General features: G+C 41.9%; 1 protein-coding gene and 1 long non-coding RNA gene across 9 annotated transcripts in view; one reads left to right on the plus strand and one right to left on the minus strand.

Moving 5' to 3' along the window:
- LOC123849318 (uncharacterized) overlaps positions 1-15,298 on the plus strand; it is a 49,385-nt gene extending 34,087 nt beyond the window's left edge. The window contains exons 2-6 of one of the 3 annotated variants that reach the window (XR_006792029.3): positions 3,898-3,950; positions 4,035-4,138; positions 4,822-4,873; positions 12,477-12,545; positions 14,596-15,298. This is a non-coding gene — a long non-coding RNA (uncharacterized LOC123849318). The remainder of the gene's footprint in view (positions 1-3,897; positions 3,951-4,034; positions 4,139-4,821; positions 4,874-12,476; positions 12,546-14,595) is intronic. The other 2 variants (XR_010407809.1, XR_010407810.1) reach the window with 2 other exon arrangements.
- A 25-nt stretch (positions 15,299-15,323) lies between these two features.
- VLDLR (very low density lipoprotein receptor) overlaps positions 15,324-18,131 on the minus strand; it is a 29,327-nt gene continuing 26,519 nt past the window's right edge. For all 6 annotated transcript variants that reach the window (XM_064579749.1, XM_064579748.1, XM_045882185.3 and 3 more), the window contains 3 exons: positions 17,859-17,939; positions 16,874-17,043; positions 15,324-15,975 (listed from right to left, as the gene is read on the minus strand). In XM_064579749.1, coding sequence (XP_064435819.1) covers positions 15,940-15,975; positions 16,874-17,043; positions 17,859-17,939 — 287 coding nt within the window. In that variant the 3' untranslated portion in view covers positions 15,324-15,939. The remainder of the gene's footprint in view (positions 15,976-16,873; positions 17,044-17,858; positions 17,940-18,131) is intronic.

Here is an 18,131-nt window from a genome sequence, read left to right on the forward strand (position 1 = left end):
TGTTGGCCGTTTGGATGTCTTCTTTGGAAAAATGTCTGTTCATGTCTTCTGCCCATTTCTTGATTGGATCATTTGTTCTTTGGGTGTTGAGTTTAAGAAGTTCTTTATAGATTTTGAATACTAGCCCTTTATCTGATATGTCATTTGCAAATGTCTTCTCCCATTCTGTCGGTTGTCTTTTGGTTTTGTTGACTGTTTCCTTTGCTGTGCAAATGCTTTTTATCTTGATGGAAGTCCCAATAGTTCATTTTTGCCCTTGCTTCCCTTGCCTCTGGGGATGTTTCTAGGAAGAAGTTGCTGCGGCTGAGGTCGAAGAGGTTGCTGCCTGTGTTCTCCTTTAGGATTTTGATGGATTCCTGTCTCACATTTACGTCTTTCAACCATTTGGAGTCTGTTTTTGTGTGTGGTGTAAGGAAATGGTCCATTTTCATTCTTCTGCATGTGGCTGTCCAATTTTCCCAACACCATTTGTTGAAGAGACTGTCTTTTTTTCCACTGGACATTCTTTCCTGCTTTGTCAAAGATGAGTTGACCATAGAGTTGAGGGTCCATTTCTGGGCTCTCTATTCTGTTCCATGGATCTATGTGTCTGTTTTTGTGCCAGGACCATACTGTCTTGATGATTACAGCTTGGTAATAGAGCTTGAGGTCTGGAATTGTGATGCCACCAGCTTTGCTTTTCTTTTTCCACATTCCTCTGACTATTCGGGGTCTTTTCTGGTTCCATAGAAATTTTAGGATTATTTCTTCCATTTCTTTGAAAAAAGTGGATGGTATTTTGATGGGGATTGCATTAAATGTGTAGATTGCTCTAGGTAGCATTGACATCTTCACAGTATTTGTTCTTCCAATCCATGAGCATGGAACATTTTTCCATTTCTTTGTGTCTTCCTCCATTTCTTTCATGAGTATTTTATAGTTTTCTGAGTACAGATTCTTTGCCTCTCTGGTTAAATTTATTCCTAGGTATCTTATGGTTTTAGGTGCAATTGTAAATGGGATCAACTCCTTAATTTCTCTTTCTTCTGTCTTGTTGTTGGTGTATAGGAATGCCACTGATTTCTGTGCATTGATTTTGCTATATGTTTTTATCATATTAAAGAACTGGCCTTGTAATCCTGGTTTTCAAAAAATTTTTATTTAAAAAATGCTTGATGAATTTTACGAAATGCCTTCTGGATTTTTTTTTTTTTAATTATAAGACTTGTCTCATTTGATCCATTGATATGCCACATTAGATTATTTAATATTAAGTTATCCTAACATGGCATGAAAATTATGACTTGGTCATGGTGAGCTATGTCCTTTATATCATTGAGTTTGATTTGGTAGCATTTGATTTGGGATTTTTTTTCATCTGCATTCATAAGTGACAATGATCTACAGGGTCATGAATGTGATCGTGTATGCATGCACGCAAATCATCATCATCAGTTGTAGAACAAGATTATTTTACCTAAAAGCAGAGCATCAAATACATGAACAAAAATAGAGAAGTATACGCTTAGAGATTTCAATACATTTTTCTCTCAATTGATAAGACAGAAGATCTGCAAAGATGTACAAAATTTGAACACTATCAACCAATTTGATCTGACATAAATGGAATGTTTCACCTAACAGGAGCAAAAATACACAGACTTTTTAAGTGCACATGTGACAGTTATAAAGATAGACCATACTCTTGAGTTTAGATCTTCCTGTATTCATCAGATTTATCCCTAAGTATTTCATATTTTTGATGATGTAAAAAGTATTTTAAATTTCAATTTCCAGTTGTTGCTGGTGTATAGAAAGACAATTCATATTTGTATATTGCATTTGTATCTTGCATCCGCTGAATACACTTCCTGATCTTAGTGGGGTTTTTTAAATGATAGATTTCATGGGATTTTCTATACAGATGATCACATTATCTGTAAATAAAGTTTAATTCTTCCTTTCCAATATGGATGCATTTTGTTCGTTTTTTTTTCTTGCCTTATTGCACTGTCTAGACTCCTCAATACAATGGTGAATAGAAATGGTGAGAGAAAATGTCTTGTTCCTTATTTAGGAGGAAAGCATTCATTATGTCATTACTAAATGTACCATTAGCTATAAGCGTTTGAAAAGTGCTCTTTATGAGGTTAAGTTCTTTTTCTGGTTTGCTGAGCACTTTTACCAGGATTAGATGTATTTTGTCAAATCTTACCTCTGTATCTATTAGGGCAATCATATAGTTTTTCTTTTTTGTTCTATTAATATTATAAATTACATTGATTATTTTTAAATGTTAAACCAGCCCTGCATCTTTATGGTAAATAAAGATGTGGTCATGATTATATATTGTTGAGTTTGATTGGCTAACATTTTGTTCAGAATTTTTACATCCCTGTTCATGAGGAATATTAATCTGTTTCCTTACAATGTCTTTGTTTACGGTATCAGAGTCTCTTGGAATGAGTTAGGAAAGATTCTCCTTTTCAATTTTGGGGAAGAGATTGGGCAGAAATGGTATTTCTTTCTTAAATGTTTGGTAGAATTCACTAGAAAAGCCATTTGGAGGGCTCAAGGGCTTGGCCTTTGAAATTTCCACAGGTTCTCATGGTAAAAAGATGATGTCTACAAAGTGTGTTTGGGGAAGATGGACCTGGCAGATGTGGGGAGGAGCTATGTTGGCAGTGAGGGCCTGGCTATAAGTACTAGGAACAACATTATATTCTTCCCAAATTCCTGCAGATAAAGCTTTGCTCAGTCTTTCACAGAGTGGAAGGAATTGCCCACACAGGAAGAAAAGTGACCCCACTTGATGAAAATAGGCTAAACGATGCTTTTATTGATGAGGAGGTTATGAGGGGGCTGCAACTATTGTCACTTAAAAATGACCCTTGGTGGCTAGGCTTTCCAGTTCAGCTAAATAAATCCCCCCACCCCCACCCCCAGCTGGACACTTGCTTTGTGAACTGCCAAGACCACACTTAGATGGCCGTGTTTTTAAGTGACTGGAATTTTTTTTTTTTTTTTTTTAAGGAAAGTGATTATTTCAGAGTTTCTTTACAGCTTTAAAGAGTCATAAAAGAAACACAAATCTTAAGGACTTGCTGATAACATAACTCTGTCAAGTTGCCGCGCACCCCCACCCCCAACACTGGACGTTTATCATTTTGAACAAGCACAGCCTCCTGTTCTGGGCATGGTAGTCTACACATCCACTTCTGCCCTATTGATTAGTTAAGAACAATATTGCAACTTGATCATCTGGTTGCAGCAGCCACACTTAGGGAGTTGCATTTTATTGCATCAGCTCTGGGGATAGGCGAGGCGAGGCCAGTGCCAACCAAAGAGCTTAGTAACCGAAGCTGCAGAGTTAGCAAAATGAACTGAAGACTGAAACCATCATATTTTATAAGTTCTTTTCAGCTCATGGGTGAGCATATTCCCCAAAATTTAAGTCATAGAACATCTTTCAGCATTTTCTTTTGCACTACAACTCAAACAACACCTACCTATTAGTAAAGCAAGCACACCTTTCTAATAAAATAATGTGCTGTTGGGAGGGAGGCACAGGTGACATCAATGGAAAATTCAATGGATTAGGGAATGGCTTTCACTTGGCATCAGTGTGAATGACTTAGTATTGTCAATATGGGTGGTGTTATTTTAAACACAGAACAACCTGCCCAGTGATTTTCACTGTAAACCAAGGGTCCGTGATGTCACACTTCCATAAAATTTCTTTCTGGGAAGTGAACCTGCAAAATGTACACAAGGTAAACGTCTTTTTTTCAAACAGCCCTGGGAGGGGGGAAATAGCTATTTCCTATTTGGATAGTACACATCTGCTATCCCGTCTGGTCCTTATAACATCCACGTGGAAGTGACTAAGTCAAATTTTATCATTGACTTATTTTACAGTTGAAGAAATGGAGGCTTGGAGATGAAGAGAATTTACCAGGATTATAGAGGAAGTAAGTGGCAAAGTAGACATTGGACTTCAAATCTCTCAAGTCTGGCTTCCATGCTTTTACCATTATGGCACATTGCCTCTCCAGAGTGAAAATACGGATATGGTGATTAAGAGCTTACCAGTTTGCAGAACTCAAAATACACACACCTCGTATGGAACACCAGGCAAGCCAGTATTACACGACTGGAGGTGAACATTTTACAAATAAACTCCCAAATGTTTCATTTCCATAGAGAAAGAACTGTTGTGTTTTGCTATTAAGTGAGATATTAATTCTGTCCATGAATACACTATTTTGTTGGCGTTTCAGGGAACTTATGTATAGGATCTTAGGGAAAAGGAGACAGTCCTAGAAAATGTGAATTTATTTAAATGTATAAATTAGAAATTCCTAACCTGGGGGTGTAGACATTTTTTAAATCCACAGATAAGCACCAGGAGGTACAGGGTTCCTTGAAATTAAATATAAAAATTTATGAGTATGCATGTTTTTTTTTGCGGGGGAGTATTCTTTGGTTCTGTTATATTTTTAAAGAGAGGTCTGTTTCGTGAAGAACTTTCGTGAATTACTCTGATGGACACAGAAACAGTTCCTTCTTTCCCCGACCAAAGCAATCCACAAAGATTTTTCCATCTCTTGAGTTTTCTGCGAGCTTATTGTCCGCCTGCTACATTGATCTGGTGCCCATTGAGCATAGCTTTGCCTTGTTAATTAACTGTATGTGTAAGAGGGGCTGCATCTCAGTCTCCTGTGTGTGTTTCAGGGTCCCCAGATGGAGTAGACTAGACATTTAATAAATCACAGATTCAGGAATGTTGACTTTCAGCAATCTGATCACTAAGTCAAATGTTATCATTGACTCGTTTTGCAGATGAAGAAATGAAAGCATGGAGATGAAGAGAATTTACAAAATTATAAGGCAAGTAAGTGGTGAAATGAAGATCGGAGGTTGAATCTTTTAAATTCCTGTCCTACAGCACGTGGAGGCTTGTGGGATCCAGACTTCTTGTAGCCATGCTTTGTAAGGTACTTAGTTTGCAAATCAATTCTGAATACAAAAATGAAGTTAACAGGTGTGCTTTTCAAGTTACAGGATAATTTTTAAATAGTCTCAACAGTACATAGGAACCTAGATGAGGGTTACTTCATTGAGCGCAATTCCCTTAGCTGGTTGTGTGTTTATTTCAAAGATGGTACCTTTGGCTCTAAGTATGCTCTCTGAGTTTCTTGTTAGGACAGCCATAGAGGGTCTTGAAATGGTATTAACTGGCAAGTTAAATTGCTATGTTCCCTGATGGAACACTCAATGATTTTTTGCTGTTTGAAAATATCAAGGTTGTAAGGTTTGCTATGATAGTACGTATACCAAAGAGCTCTGTGCTCCCTGAACGTAAATTCACGAAAGGACCTCAAACTTGTGTGGGTTGTGGGACATCATTAAAATCGACAAATGAGTTCTTAAGGGAACTTCTTTCAAGAGACAATGTGCAATTGAGGGTGTTTGCCTGCTAACAAAATACTGCTTGCATTCATGGGCTCAATGTAGTTTAACAAGTAGTATTTGAGCACTTAAAAAGTGCTTCACTTTGTGCTCTACATGGTGTGTGTGTGTGTGGGGGGCGCCCACAAAGTTTACTGAGACTCAATTCTTGCATTAAAGAAGTTGTATTTCATTCTGTCAGGAAGCTACACACATAAAAAGTAATCTCAGTATAATGAGGTACATGTTACAGAATTCTGGATAGGCAAGAGACACATGACTCAAATTGGGGCAACAGGGAAGCCTTCCGGGAGGAGATGATAGCTGAAGAAATTTTGGAAAAAGAGTAAGAGTCAAGCAAGAAAGCTGAGAAGACACTGAGAGCAGAGAAAAGAGCATGGGCAAAGGAACAGCTTTGTGTAGGAAGCAGCCCTGTGTGTGAGGTTGGGGGTGGGGCAGTGTTTGAGGGGGAATTACCAACAGTTGAGCATTAGCAGAGCATGGAGTCTGGGCTCAGGGAGGCAGGATATAGGAGAACTGAGTAGCAGGAATCAGGTCATAGTGGTCTTGAGCCTTAGTCTAAGGACCTTGGCTTTTGTACAGTGGGCAAAATGAACTCATCTAGGATGGGGAGTGACACTGTCATATTTGTACTTTGGAAAGATGATTCCATAGTTTGAAATACTCCAAGCCCTACAGGCCATTGCTATAATAAATTCTCTACACTGACTAACTAGCAAAATGCTGGGTGCATAATATCTAAAAAGCCACCTGACCTCACCTAATAAATTTAATAATTCGTGACATCAAATGGAGTCACTCTGCCCCCTAAGTGCCAGATAGTATGGGCTGGAACTGGCATTCTCCATCCTGCAGAAAGTCCACTGTCCCAGGAGAAGAGTTCTGAGAGCTTACACTCTGTGGGTCTAAGCTCTTACAGCTACTGAGTTAGTTCAGTTGAGTTACTGGATTGTTTGGTAAGTCCTTTCCTTGTTGTGCCATGTCAAGCCCAGACCTAGGACTGGGCTCCTTTATGGGACTTTCATCAAAAGCCAGTCATACCAAGAGATGGGGTGCTATACACTTGACCAAAGGTCTGGAGAGGAAAGAACTTTGGAGGCACAGAGAATGTGACCGGTCCACAGTCTCATATGACATGTTCCTGTGTCCACTGTGCGCCGCCTTGCTCCTTCCCAGCACTTCTCAACCCCCGACCCGAGCCCTCTCTCATTGGGGTGCGGCGCCATTCAACCATCTGTAGCCCACTCCCCAAACTCAGCCCGGCACTCTCTCGGCAAATCCAAAGGTTTTCCTTCTCTTGGGGCAATATAGAAATGTCCCTTCCAGGGGCATTGGCAGCCCTCCTGCCAGGGCGAAAGGAGCTACATACAGTAAGTTTGGGTTTTAAGTGTTCCTTTTCCAGCCCAGTTTCTTTGGATTTCTGAGAGAACGTGGGTTTCTGTGCTAACTGGTCTACCACTTTTGGCAAACTGGCTCTATTAATTAGGCCCATTGAAACCTTATCTGCCTCCTCATGGAGACAGTTCACAGAGGGCTGAAACACAGTGCCTGCTGCAGGGGAGGGAGAAGCGAGGGGAAATGCACGTAGCCTCTTTTCTCAGCATCCTCTCGGGAGGCTCCCAGATCCCCAGATACAGAAGCTTGCTTTTCTTTCCTGAATGGAAACAGGTACTGGGGCTGATGTCTGAGAAGAGGCTGCTTTTTCTGTTTCAAAGCTGTTTGTTAATACTTGGCTTCCATTCTGTGACATGCATGGGTACCCTTCAGAACCTTACCTCACTTCTTAATACATTAAAAAAAAAAAAAAAAAAAAAAGCCCTTTCCTCAATTTTTAAGTTCTAGGCGGCTCTTACTTTGCAAAACAGTGTTCTCTTTTGTTTTCTATACTAAAGGCTCACAAGCTGTTGCTGAATTTCGAGCCTTCTTAAGAGAGTGATTGTTACTCTGTGGGAGACTTGGGGTGTTGTTGATGAATAGGGGTCTCCTTGCTGGGTAACTTCAGGCATTTTCTGCTTCCCCAACTGGGGCCTGTGACCATCTTAATCAGACAAGTACCAGACTCTGTGACTTTGGTGTCTCTTCTAATCCAGGACCCTAAAATTTCTTAGGGAAAGTGGTTTGGATAATTCTCTAATGCCTTTAAGGAGAAGGCAGGTATATGGAAAAGATAAAGTGGTTGGATAGAGGGAAGAGGCTTGATCCTGTCTAAAGCCATTGTGTGTGTGTGTGTGTGTGTGTGTGTGTGTGTGTGTGTGTGAGTGTCTATGTATATTGTGCCACCTGAGGAAAACATGCCTCTAGAAGACATTACTTTAGAGCTAGCTCCGAGCTCTGTACCAGAATGACTCTGCCAAGATGTATACCTAGACAGGCTCTACCTTGAATGTAGGAAAGAACTCCCTTTGAATGGGTGAAAGGCTTGCACTCGTGTGGACTGGGAATTACGGTCCAGGCTCTTCTTTTCTTCTAGATTCAGACTTCCTTTGTTAGGGAGGAGAAGCATGGCTTTCTCCCTGGTTTCCATGTAGCCTTGTTGAGTTTTTGCCCCAGTGCTGGGCTTGGGCCTGTCACCTGTGCCCAGTCTGGGAGCAGCCGAACTGATACCCTGCAGACGGAGAGCACAGCTGAGATAGGAACCTGCTAGGTTCTCCTGAATGAGGTCACTGTCTATCATGACCCATTGGCCACTCCTGGGGGAAGCTTGGGCATGTACCTGCCTGACATGACAGGCCAGATGTGGAGTACAGCTGTCTTGCTTCCCCACCAGCCCAGCCCAAGCCATGGCCATCTACCTGCCCTTCTGCCATAGTCAGTTGATTTATCTCCCTGTTTTCGCCCTTGCATCCCTGCAGTCTCTTGTCATCAAAGCAGTCAGCATGATCCTTTTAAGATGGGAAGTCATTCTGCTGCTCCCAAACCCATTACGTACAATCCTAAATCCCAACCATGGCCCTTGATGTCTACGTCACTAGGTCTTTACTCTTCTCTCCTCCTTCTCTGCCACGGCTGCTCCCAACTATGTGGCTGCCTTGCTTTGTGGTGGAAGAATCAAGCATGTTCCTGCCCCAGACTTCTACCTTGGCTGTGTCCTCAGTGGGCTCACTCCCACACTTTCTAGTCCAGGTTCTCTGCTCAAGTCACTCCCTTGGAGAGCTTCCTTGATCACTGCACCTAAAACAGCACATTTATCATTCTTTATCCCCTACTCTTGTCTGTTTTTCTTTGTAGCTCTTATCACTATCTGACATACTAAATGTCTGTTTTGTGCCCAACGCCCAGCTAGAATGAGCACCGGTGGCTGAGAAGGAATGCTGATTGTTAACTTGTTACCTAAAGTCATCCTCCTGCATTTATAAGCTCAACTCAGGAAATCACAGGGCTATTCCTTTGGGGTCAGACCAAAAGGCAAATTTGCTTTTGCCTTCAAAAAACTAATCCTTAGCAAACTTCACATGTAAATGGGCGAATTTAAGAAAACTAAAGGACTCTGGGTTTAAAAATACGGTCTGTCCTCAATCAACAGGTAGCCAAAATGCCTTTGAAGAGCAACTACAACATTAGTTAGATGTTCAGAACCAAAATTTAGCATTCTCCATTTCCTAGATTATGGACCCGTCACATTTGCTGAGCATGTCGAATCCAAAGAGCATGCTAGCCTGACCTCCTGGAGTGGTATAAAGTTCAGCGTCTTCCTCTCCCACTGATTAAACAGACCTCTCTGTATAACTGGTGAACTTGGCCTTGAACCTGTGCCTTTGAATCAGCAGAGGGTCACACACACAAGGCTTTCTGCAAAGTTTACAGGTGTGGGAGGATTCCTCTTCATTCCTTGGAGTAAAAACAGATCACCAAATCCTAGCATTTTGAGGGGACACCTGAGAAGGAATGCTCACAGATGGGATTTAATGTGAGTGCACAGACCAGAATCAGATCTCCAAGAAGACATAAGTGAAACATTTTAACTTTTTTTTTTTTAATAAGAAATGAAGCATGACTTTTTGCACTAGAGAGGAAGACAGGAGTTATTTGAGCGAAACACTTTATGGGTGTTGCTTCTCTCTCTTATGAGAACCCTGTGCAGGTGGGTGTTCTAATTTCATTGGAGAACAGGGCTTGGATGGTAAGCAGCTTACCTGTGGCTCCAGCTAATGAAGAAGTGGGGGGACACATCCAAACTCACTGCCTTCCTATCACTGCACAGCGGGTATTGACTCATCATTTCACTCATTAAGCGAAGCATTGCATTCATGAAGGACTCACTCTTGATCTTTCAAAGATTTTTCTTTTCTTTTTTTTTTTCTTTGCAATTTCTTTTTCGCTCAACTTACTTTCCTCCCACTACTTTTGTGGATTCCCTGCACCAATCTCAAAGGTTAGCACACAACGTGATTCCAACAAGTGGGGGCTCCTGCTTGGACAAGTTTCAGATGGAATATCCCTAAGGCCCACAAACAGTTAGGCTTCTTCTACATGAATTTCAACACAAACCATGGAAGAACTGATGAGGGGAAAGTATCAAAATGATTTTACTTGCTTGTCGAGGCCTGTCTTGTCCTGCCACCCTGGGGCTTCCTCCCTTTGGCCAGGAAGCATGTGTTAGACTCTGTCACCCACAGGGAGGAGGCTGTGGCCTCACATTGCCTGGTAGTGATCGCTTTGATTTTCATTTCTTCCATGGGAAGAGTGGGAAGGAGGAGTGTGAGAGGGTGATGTTATGGCTACCTCTAGGGAGACACTAACTGTACTTCTAAGGATGGCAAGAAAGGGGACATCTCCCATCCTTTAAGCTTGATGAGTCCAGATCTAGGTGACCTGAGCTGTTTTCCACAAAGGGGTGACTGAGCCATCTTCCGTGATTCAGTTGCAAAGAGGAGAAGGATTTGAGGAAAAGCTTTTTGGAAAGTTGTGTAGAAAAAGGAAAGGCTTATGACAGTCATCTCAAAAATAAACTTTTATTTAAGTTACATGCACAGTTCATTAATGAAAGAAAACTGCTTATCTATAGGTCAGCAGGACTGGATGCATTCCAAAATGTATTTCTAGAATTCTGAAGATCCTAAGGACAGTAATGTGGTTGTACGCTCTGGACTCCTGGGCCATTACATGCTCTTAAGTCACATTTTGGTTTTGAGTGACATTTTAAAAGGGGCCAGATAGTTTTCTCAAAGCCAGTCACTTTGTGCGAAGAATTCTTCCCCCCCCCCCCCCCCCGCACATGTCTGTGATAATGAGATAAGCAGGTCTCAGGGGTTGATTCCAGAATACCTAAGATCCATCAGTCACTTGACCCAAGTCACAGTTCTCCCTGTCTTCTTGGGCATGTCTTTCCTTATGAGAGCCTTACGATGAACAATTGGTTTTGATACAGCTTGTTTTCCCCAATTATCTTCATACACAGGAGGGATGTTGCATGTCCATAAATTCCTTCAGAGGATCTTTGTCTTTTAGTTTGCAATCCAGTAACCTACCTCTACTTCACAAGGAAAGTAATTCTGGAACTTCTGACATCTTGAGGCATGGGCACATAACAACATTCTTCCACGCTGACTTAACATAGTGCTAGTGTTATTCTCTTGGTATGCCGCCATATTGGATGCTAGCCATTAAAGGCATCTGAGACACCGGGAAACTGCTGAAGGACCCTACCATCAGTAGTAAAGGGACTCCGCAAATATGCAGTGTGATGTCCAGCTGAACCTTTACACAGCTCTGCCTCCTTTTCTGAGAGGGGATGGCAGTAAACTCATAGGGCTTGGAATCCCCATGTTATCTGTGGTCTCAGTTTCCACGTCTATAAAATGAAGACACCTACCTATTTGGGTTGTTGTGAAGATCAAATAAAATACATGCCAGCATTTATTTAGCACATTATTAAACTATTAAGAAGTTTAGGGAGATTCAAAGTGCTTTAGCTGCCATGCAAAGACTGTGCAGGCCACCAAATACTTGTCTCCATGTTCCAGGCAGTGAAGTCAAAAGGTTGGGGTAGAAACACACCAGCTACATGTCTAGGGTTTAAATCATGTAACCCTTGAAGCTTTTTTTTTTTTAACTATATAAAGGTGATATCACTACCTGAGTGTCACACATAGATCTCATCAGGCAGGTGTAGTGGAAAACCCTTGGGACAAGGCCTAATGCATGTTATGCTCAATAATGAGTTAAGTTACTGTAACTCTGACTGGTAAAGTCACATACCAGTTTCTAGATCGTACCACGATGAACACAAAGAGAGGCATAGCATCGAGAGTGATCTCCAGCGGGAACACCTGCCTTGTACCCACTAAATGCCAGACACCGTGCTGAGCCCTTCTCTGCATTCTCCTTAACCCTCGCCATGGCACAACACAGTCCCCATCTTGTCCATTCATCAAGGGGATTAGTAGCTTGCCCAAGTGACCACATCAAGACTGACACCAGAGTCCGTGCTTGGGAACTTCCTTGCTGACAATCTAACTTTCCCCTTAAGCGCAATGAAAAAGAAAACTATTGATGTGCCCAGGGTCCCCTGCAAAGCCTGTACCCCACCTTCAGCCTGTTTGATGCTGGCTTCTACGACCCTGGGTGGTAGGTTTACAGGGGAACTATCAGTCAGTGGTCCACTTCATCCCTGTTTCTTGAATGAGCCAGGCTTGGAAATGCTCAACGGATTTGGGAGATACAATAGAGAGTTGAGACACCGCTGTCCTCTGTTCCTTAATACCTGTGGACCCCCACTGCTAACTCTGATTCAGCTTTTGATCTATGAAAGCAGACAAGGATGGTGTATGCACAAAAGTTGCCTATATTTGGAAACAAGGTATATTTGAAGGCTTTTTCTACTTCTATGTATTCCTGAATCTCCACAGTTTAGGTCCATGGTATGGCAGAAACATGAACATAGAATTCCCAATTTTTCCAAAGAGGCAGGCTGGATACTTGATGATGAAGCTGAGGAGCTCGAACTCAGTGATCAAGATTAGCAGGTTGTATTCTAAATTCTTGGACCTAAGTTATCACAGCAAAAGTGCATATGCTTCTTGCAGGTTTCCCTGCTGCTAAAATCAAGGATTCCAGCTTCCGTTTGGGTTCAAAAGCATAAACTACTTTACCAGGTAAGAATTCTAGGAAATTCCTCTAGTTACACTACATGACAAAGAAAACTCCACCAGAATCTTTTGCTTTGGGGGTGAGGATAGTTAAAAGGTATACTTTAGTTCTCCCATTTCTCAGTATTAAACTAAAGAGTTAGTTCTTTAAATGTCCTATAGTTTTGCTATTTAAAGCCTGTCTTCTCATTTTTTTCTTCTTCTTTTTCTTTTCTTTTATAGAAGGGTATCTGACTTCCAAAGATACAAGGAACAGAAGTGCCAAAGTTGAAGCTTCTCTCTCTCTCTTTCTCTTTTGCCTTGTGTTTGTCAAGAATAGAACACCGTAGGCTTGAAGATGATGCCATGGCTCTAATTTAGCTATAAGAATGTCTTCAGGGAGCTGGTTGAACAACTGGGATTCTTTCTTGCCAAATAGATAGCTTATAAAGGTCACTTGAAAATTTGGACTCAGGGACTTGGCTGGATTTCTTTACCAGATGCTACATATTTGTTTACTCATCGCTTATCAATCTGGGTAGCAATTCCTAAAGTCTCTGGAGGACTCATGTTCAGTGATTTTGTGTGACACATTTAACTCCAAACACTCTCTTTTAGTGTTAGATAAGCTTCCTATTTTACCTCTTAACTAATTATCATCTTCTTTAGTAAACTCTACAGACATAGCAAATTTACACCAGTATGCTTCATGTAGGATTCTTACAGTTCTTATTTGGATACTAAAGCCCAAGGTTTTATTTAGGTCCTCATGAACTATTAGTACAAGCTGAATTGACTAGCTATGTTAACTATTTTTATTTCAGTAGAAATATCTAGTTACTTCATTTTTTTCAACTCTTAAGGTGGGTTTCTGTCCTTGGCTACTTAAGGTAGGGCAAGGGGAAAAGAAGGAAATACTTTATACTCTTTGAAGATTGGAGTAGTGGGACCTAGAACTTAAAAGAACATAGTAGGGGGCGCCTGGGTGGCTCAGTTGGTTAAGCGACTGCCTTCGGCTCAGGTCATGATCCTGGAGTCCCGGGATCGAGTCCCGCATCGGGCTCCCTGCTCAGCGGGGGGTCTGCTTCGTCCTCTGACCCTATCCCCTCTCATGTGTTCTCTCTCTCTCATTCTCTCTCTCTCAAATAAATAAATAAAATCTTTAAAAAAAAAAAAAAAAGAACATAGTAGGAATTGGAATCTAAGAGAAGATGATAGAGAATAATGCTTGATTTTATTCTTAAAAACTATGGCTTTGGGCCTTGACGTTAATTAATACTATACAGTCCTTGTAATGGGAGAACACACTGCTATCTTCAAACTTCCTAGGTAGGAATTTTGTATTGCTTCAATTAAAAAAAGAAATAGGTGGGTTTATATCATAGCAGGGTCAAAGTCCCGGTCAACCAAATGGCCTTCAGGGTTGAGATACGATGAACGCTAACCTACTTATCACACGGGCACTCCAGATACTCTGTCAGAAGACCACATCCTGTTTAGTGGAATGACTTTTTGAAGAGGGAGCAACAGATGTACAACACAGAGTCCTTCCTTCACAGCTATAGCCTCTTCCTTCTATATGCCAGACTTGCATACATCCCCCACCCCCAACACACACACAAAAGCCCACGCCTATTCTTTCACTTTCATCCATTTGACCAAAATCACAACAGGGTATCTATGAAACAATATGGCAGAAGCAACTTCATCTAAGATTGTTGGTCTCCACCTGAGCCACAAGCAAGGTGTCAGCTGCCTTACTTATATTCCATGAGCAAGTAGAATAGGCGTCATCCACCCATCCATTTAGCTACTCAGAACATCTCTTCATCCTCTTGCTCCTGCACTGGTCAGTGTGTCCCAAGAGGAATCACATCTATAGCAGACTCTCCACCTCCTTTTGGAATTAGAGCATCTTCCCAGGGCTCCAAACCTCACGTCTTCCCTTGTTTGCTCACATCTTGAGACTTTAGAAAAAGGCAGTAATGGCCAATCTGATGGAAAACTTATTTAAAGCCCTGTGCTCCTATTTGTTCTGCCCAAATTCCTTATCTGTTCTTCATACTAAAAATTTCAGACGTTGTCCACAGAAGGATCTTCTGCCAGCCAGACTGCAAAATGAGAAGATAGATTCTCCATGAAGTCCCGCTGGAACAGTGGTTTTCAAACTGTAGTTGACATCAGAATCACCTGAAGGGCTTGTGAAAACACATTCCTGGACCCCACCCCCCAAGTTCCTCACTCAGCAGATCTGGGAAGGGGCCTTTTTAACAAGTTCCCAGGGGATGGAGAGGTTAACCCTACTGAGAACCACTGCCTTAGAGTGTTCAAGAATGGCGCTACCCGTTACCTCTCTAGCTCTCTTCATGGTAGATGGTGTAGACTTATAAAAGATGGACACGCTTTGCTCAAGGACAAGCTCAAGGACAAGAAGGCACTTGTCCTGGAGCTACATATAATGACAGAACATGGAAAACAGAGATTTAAGTATGAAGCAGCAGAATTGCTAGAAATCTTTGCATAGGTTTCTAGATCGGGAAACAAATTAGAAAAGGAACTTGCCTCTAAACAAGAGGAATTTTAGGTACAGGCTAAGCTAGCTTCTTTTACAAAATAAATATTTGGGGAGTGAATATTAAGTGGTACCTTGTTCTTTCAGTACTTGGTTGTGAGAGAAACTAGCCAATTTATAGGCCTGGTTACACAACATCAAGATCTATATCATCTAGCTCATGTATTTAGTTAGAATGCTTGATATTACTCAGGCTGCTGATAGAGGTTTATCCTAGAGGAATAGGCACAGACCATGGTTAAGCTGCTTGGTTTAATTGTTTTAGCACTTGAAAAAAATGTACAGTAGTTTGAACACTCAGTCTTTGCAGACCTCCACTGAGGTCAAAGATTTCATTCATACGTACAAAATTAGTTTACAAATTTTTTGGCAATTTCATCTTAGTAACCCGTTTTATCCTATTGCCATTGTCCCAACCATTGAAAAAGTTTACAATAATTTACATAGAAATATTTTCAAAGTGCTTAAGAATAGTGATTGTTCTCTGGGATATTTACAGATGACCTATACAATGTATGTACAGATGGAATACACTATAGCACAAGTGGGTGTCCTTGCTGGAATATGGCTTTCTAGGGAAAGTGCATATTTGGCCAGATGTGGCAATACTGTCTAGAAACTCAAGGGTTAGATACTTGGTAACCACATCCGAAGCTGAAGTAGAATGTGGACAGGAATATTTACAAAAGTAATATAAAAACGGTCAAGTATACAAGCTTGATCCATGTAAAGATATCTTGATGTTCTTCCAGACTGGAGGAAGAAAGACTTCAGATTGTGGCTCGGTTACCATTCCGAAGTGGAGGGTTATTGGTTTTAGACCTCAGAGGTCAAGACTCGTCTCTGAAGTCAAGCTAGGTCATCGTCTGTGCTTACAACCGATATCTGTGGAAGAGAAAAAGTACAGGATGAGCGTGGTGATCACTCAGTGGTGGTACTCACTCCAGTCTCTCCGATGGGCCTTGCTTTTGAGTGTGTCATCCAGAGACCGAAGGGACATGGAAGGGAAGTCAGATCTAACGCAGTACTGAGTTGTGTCACTGGTGCATTTTCACTTGAATTCAATGGTATCTACTTGGGAGAGAGAGAAAATAGTGGAGCTGATGCTGCCATTCCACTGAATGATCGTAAATCCTGGAGAAAAATGGGGAAAAGACACATGCGGGCCATGAATGGACCACCGTTCTTTGTTTCACCAGAGAGCTTGAGAGGGAGCGCTGAGCCCCTTTTTTTTTGTTCAGACTGTTCCCTAAGTGAAGGCCAAATACTCCAGTTGGGTTTCAGCTGAAGAACAAGGGACTAGCTCCCCTGCTGAAAGGAAGCTAGCTGCAGTTGGCAGGATAGGCCACTTTTAAGCATTTGGTAATGATGACTAAAGGAATCTTGCTCAATACGCTGACTTTAAGCCAACTCCCCTGTTCCCTTGTATAGGATGTGCAAACTTCTAAGTGTCCGGGAGACAGCTGACTTGGCAATTCAAATAGGAGCCCCTTGCTTTGTGCTACTATTCACATCTAGTTTCTATAACCAAAAATATCTCCAGTAGTGTAGTGATGACCTTAGGTTGACTTACTTGTCATTCTTTCTGGGACAGATGCTTATCAACTGACTGGCATGTGTTCTGACAGGCTAGACTGTCTAATCTCCAGGCGCAGATCTATTTGGTGGCTCTGTGATCCTAATGGCTCTTCCTAGCCCAAGCAGCCATAGCTTGAGTTAGTGGTCTCCTTTCCAGAAAGTCCTACTGCAAGCCAGGGTGTATCAAGACCCAAAGCTGACTTACTGCTGGGTACGTGTGTCCAACAGAAGCACTGTGTCTACCAATGTCTATTGACAGGTCCTCTTCGGTAGTCTTCAAGTACACAGGATTGTCAAAGTTCATGCTTTTCATGTTCTTGTGCTGCCAATTCCGCCACATCAAGTAGCCACCTACCGCTGCCATTGCCAAGAGCACTGAGAAAAAGTGAGAAGGTGACTAAGCAGGGTCTAGTCTCAAAACATACAAAAAGAGGTCATGTTCAGGAACCCATGAGACTTGACGTTAATAAAAATTTCATGTTGTGGGAAGCTAGCATAACTAGATGTCAGACTATAAATGGGCCAGGAGCTTGAAACAAGTTCAGACCAGTGATCAAGTATTATTCTGTGGACTGGTGTTAAGCTCAGCACATCCATTTGGGCAAGTGGAGAGTTCTGGGCCCCGGCGCAGGCCAACTGAATGAAAATTTCAGAGTTTTCTGGAGAGCTTTTCAAGCGGTCCCCCAGGTGTGTTTGCTAAGTTTGGACTTCAGTGTTCCAGGACAAAGTGACCATTATGGCACACATAGGGACTCAGAATCCCCACACCCAGTAATTGTTCTAGAGGTTCTTCCCCCTGAGTTTGAGGATTCTTACCTATTTCTAATTTACCCTCTACAAGTCCTACAACTCCTCAAGAAAGCATTTAAGCATTTGCATGTCTCCTCTGTATGAAGCATTCTACACCTTTCCAAGGGGAAGAAAACAGTGCTCTTTACCTAAAGGAATGCATTTAGCCAGACTAACACCCCTGAGATAGAGTGCAATGGGCACCTTTCATGTAATAGTTGAGTGTGTATGACTCAAGAGAAAGGTATGGACTCAACTCAGTGTACCAGGCTGGGGAGGGAGCAAACGTAATCAGGGTCACGAGTACTGTGACGGTGGGAGGGGTGTCTCTAGATGGATTCGAAATGCCCACTTGGTGGGCGTCTAACAAGTTTATCCAGATGTGTGGGGAAGGTACTTACAGAGAGGAAGGATGGCCCAGGCAGCTGAGGTGCCTTTCGGGGGGACAGTGGCCTCTGATACTGCTGTGGTCACATTGATCCCTACAGAAGAATGAAAGGAATCAATTTAGATGGATGTGAATTCAGACTGAGAAACGGACCCATCGGGCGGAGCACTTCATGCTCTGGCATCCATCACTGCGGGTCAGTACCTACTGCACTGCATTCCAGGCACAACTAGTCTAGAAAGATTGGAAAGTCACACGCTCGAATAGCTATTTAAGAGTTGTCTAG

This window comes from Mirounga angustirostris, unplaced genomic scaffold (genome assembly GCF_029215605.1).
Source record: "Mirounga angustirostris isolate CCGP_5_RB_7025 unplaced genomic scaffold, mMirAng1.0.hap1 SCAF_15, whole genome shotgun sequence".
Taxonomy (NCBI): Eukaryota; Metazoa; Chordata; class Mammalia; order Carnivora; family Phocidae; genus Mirounga; species Mirounga angustirostris.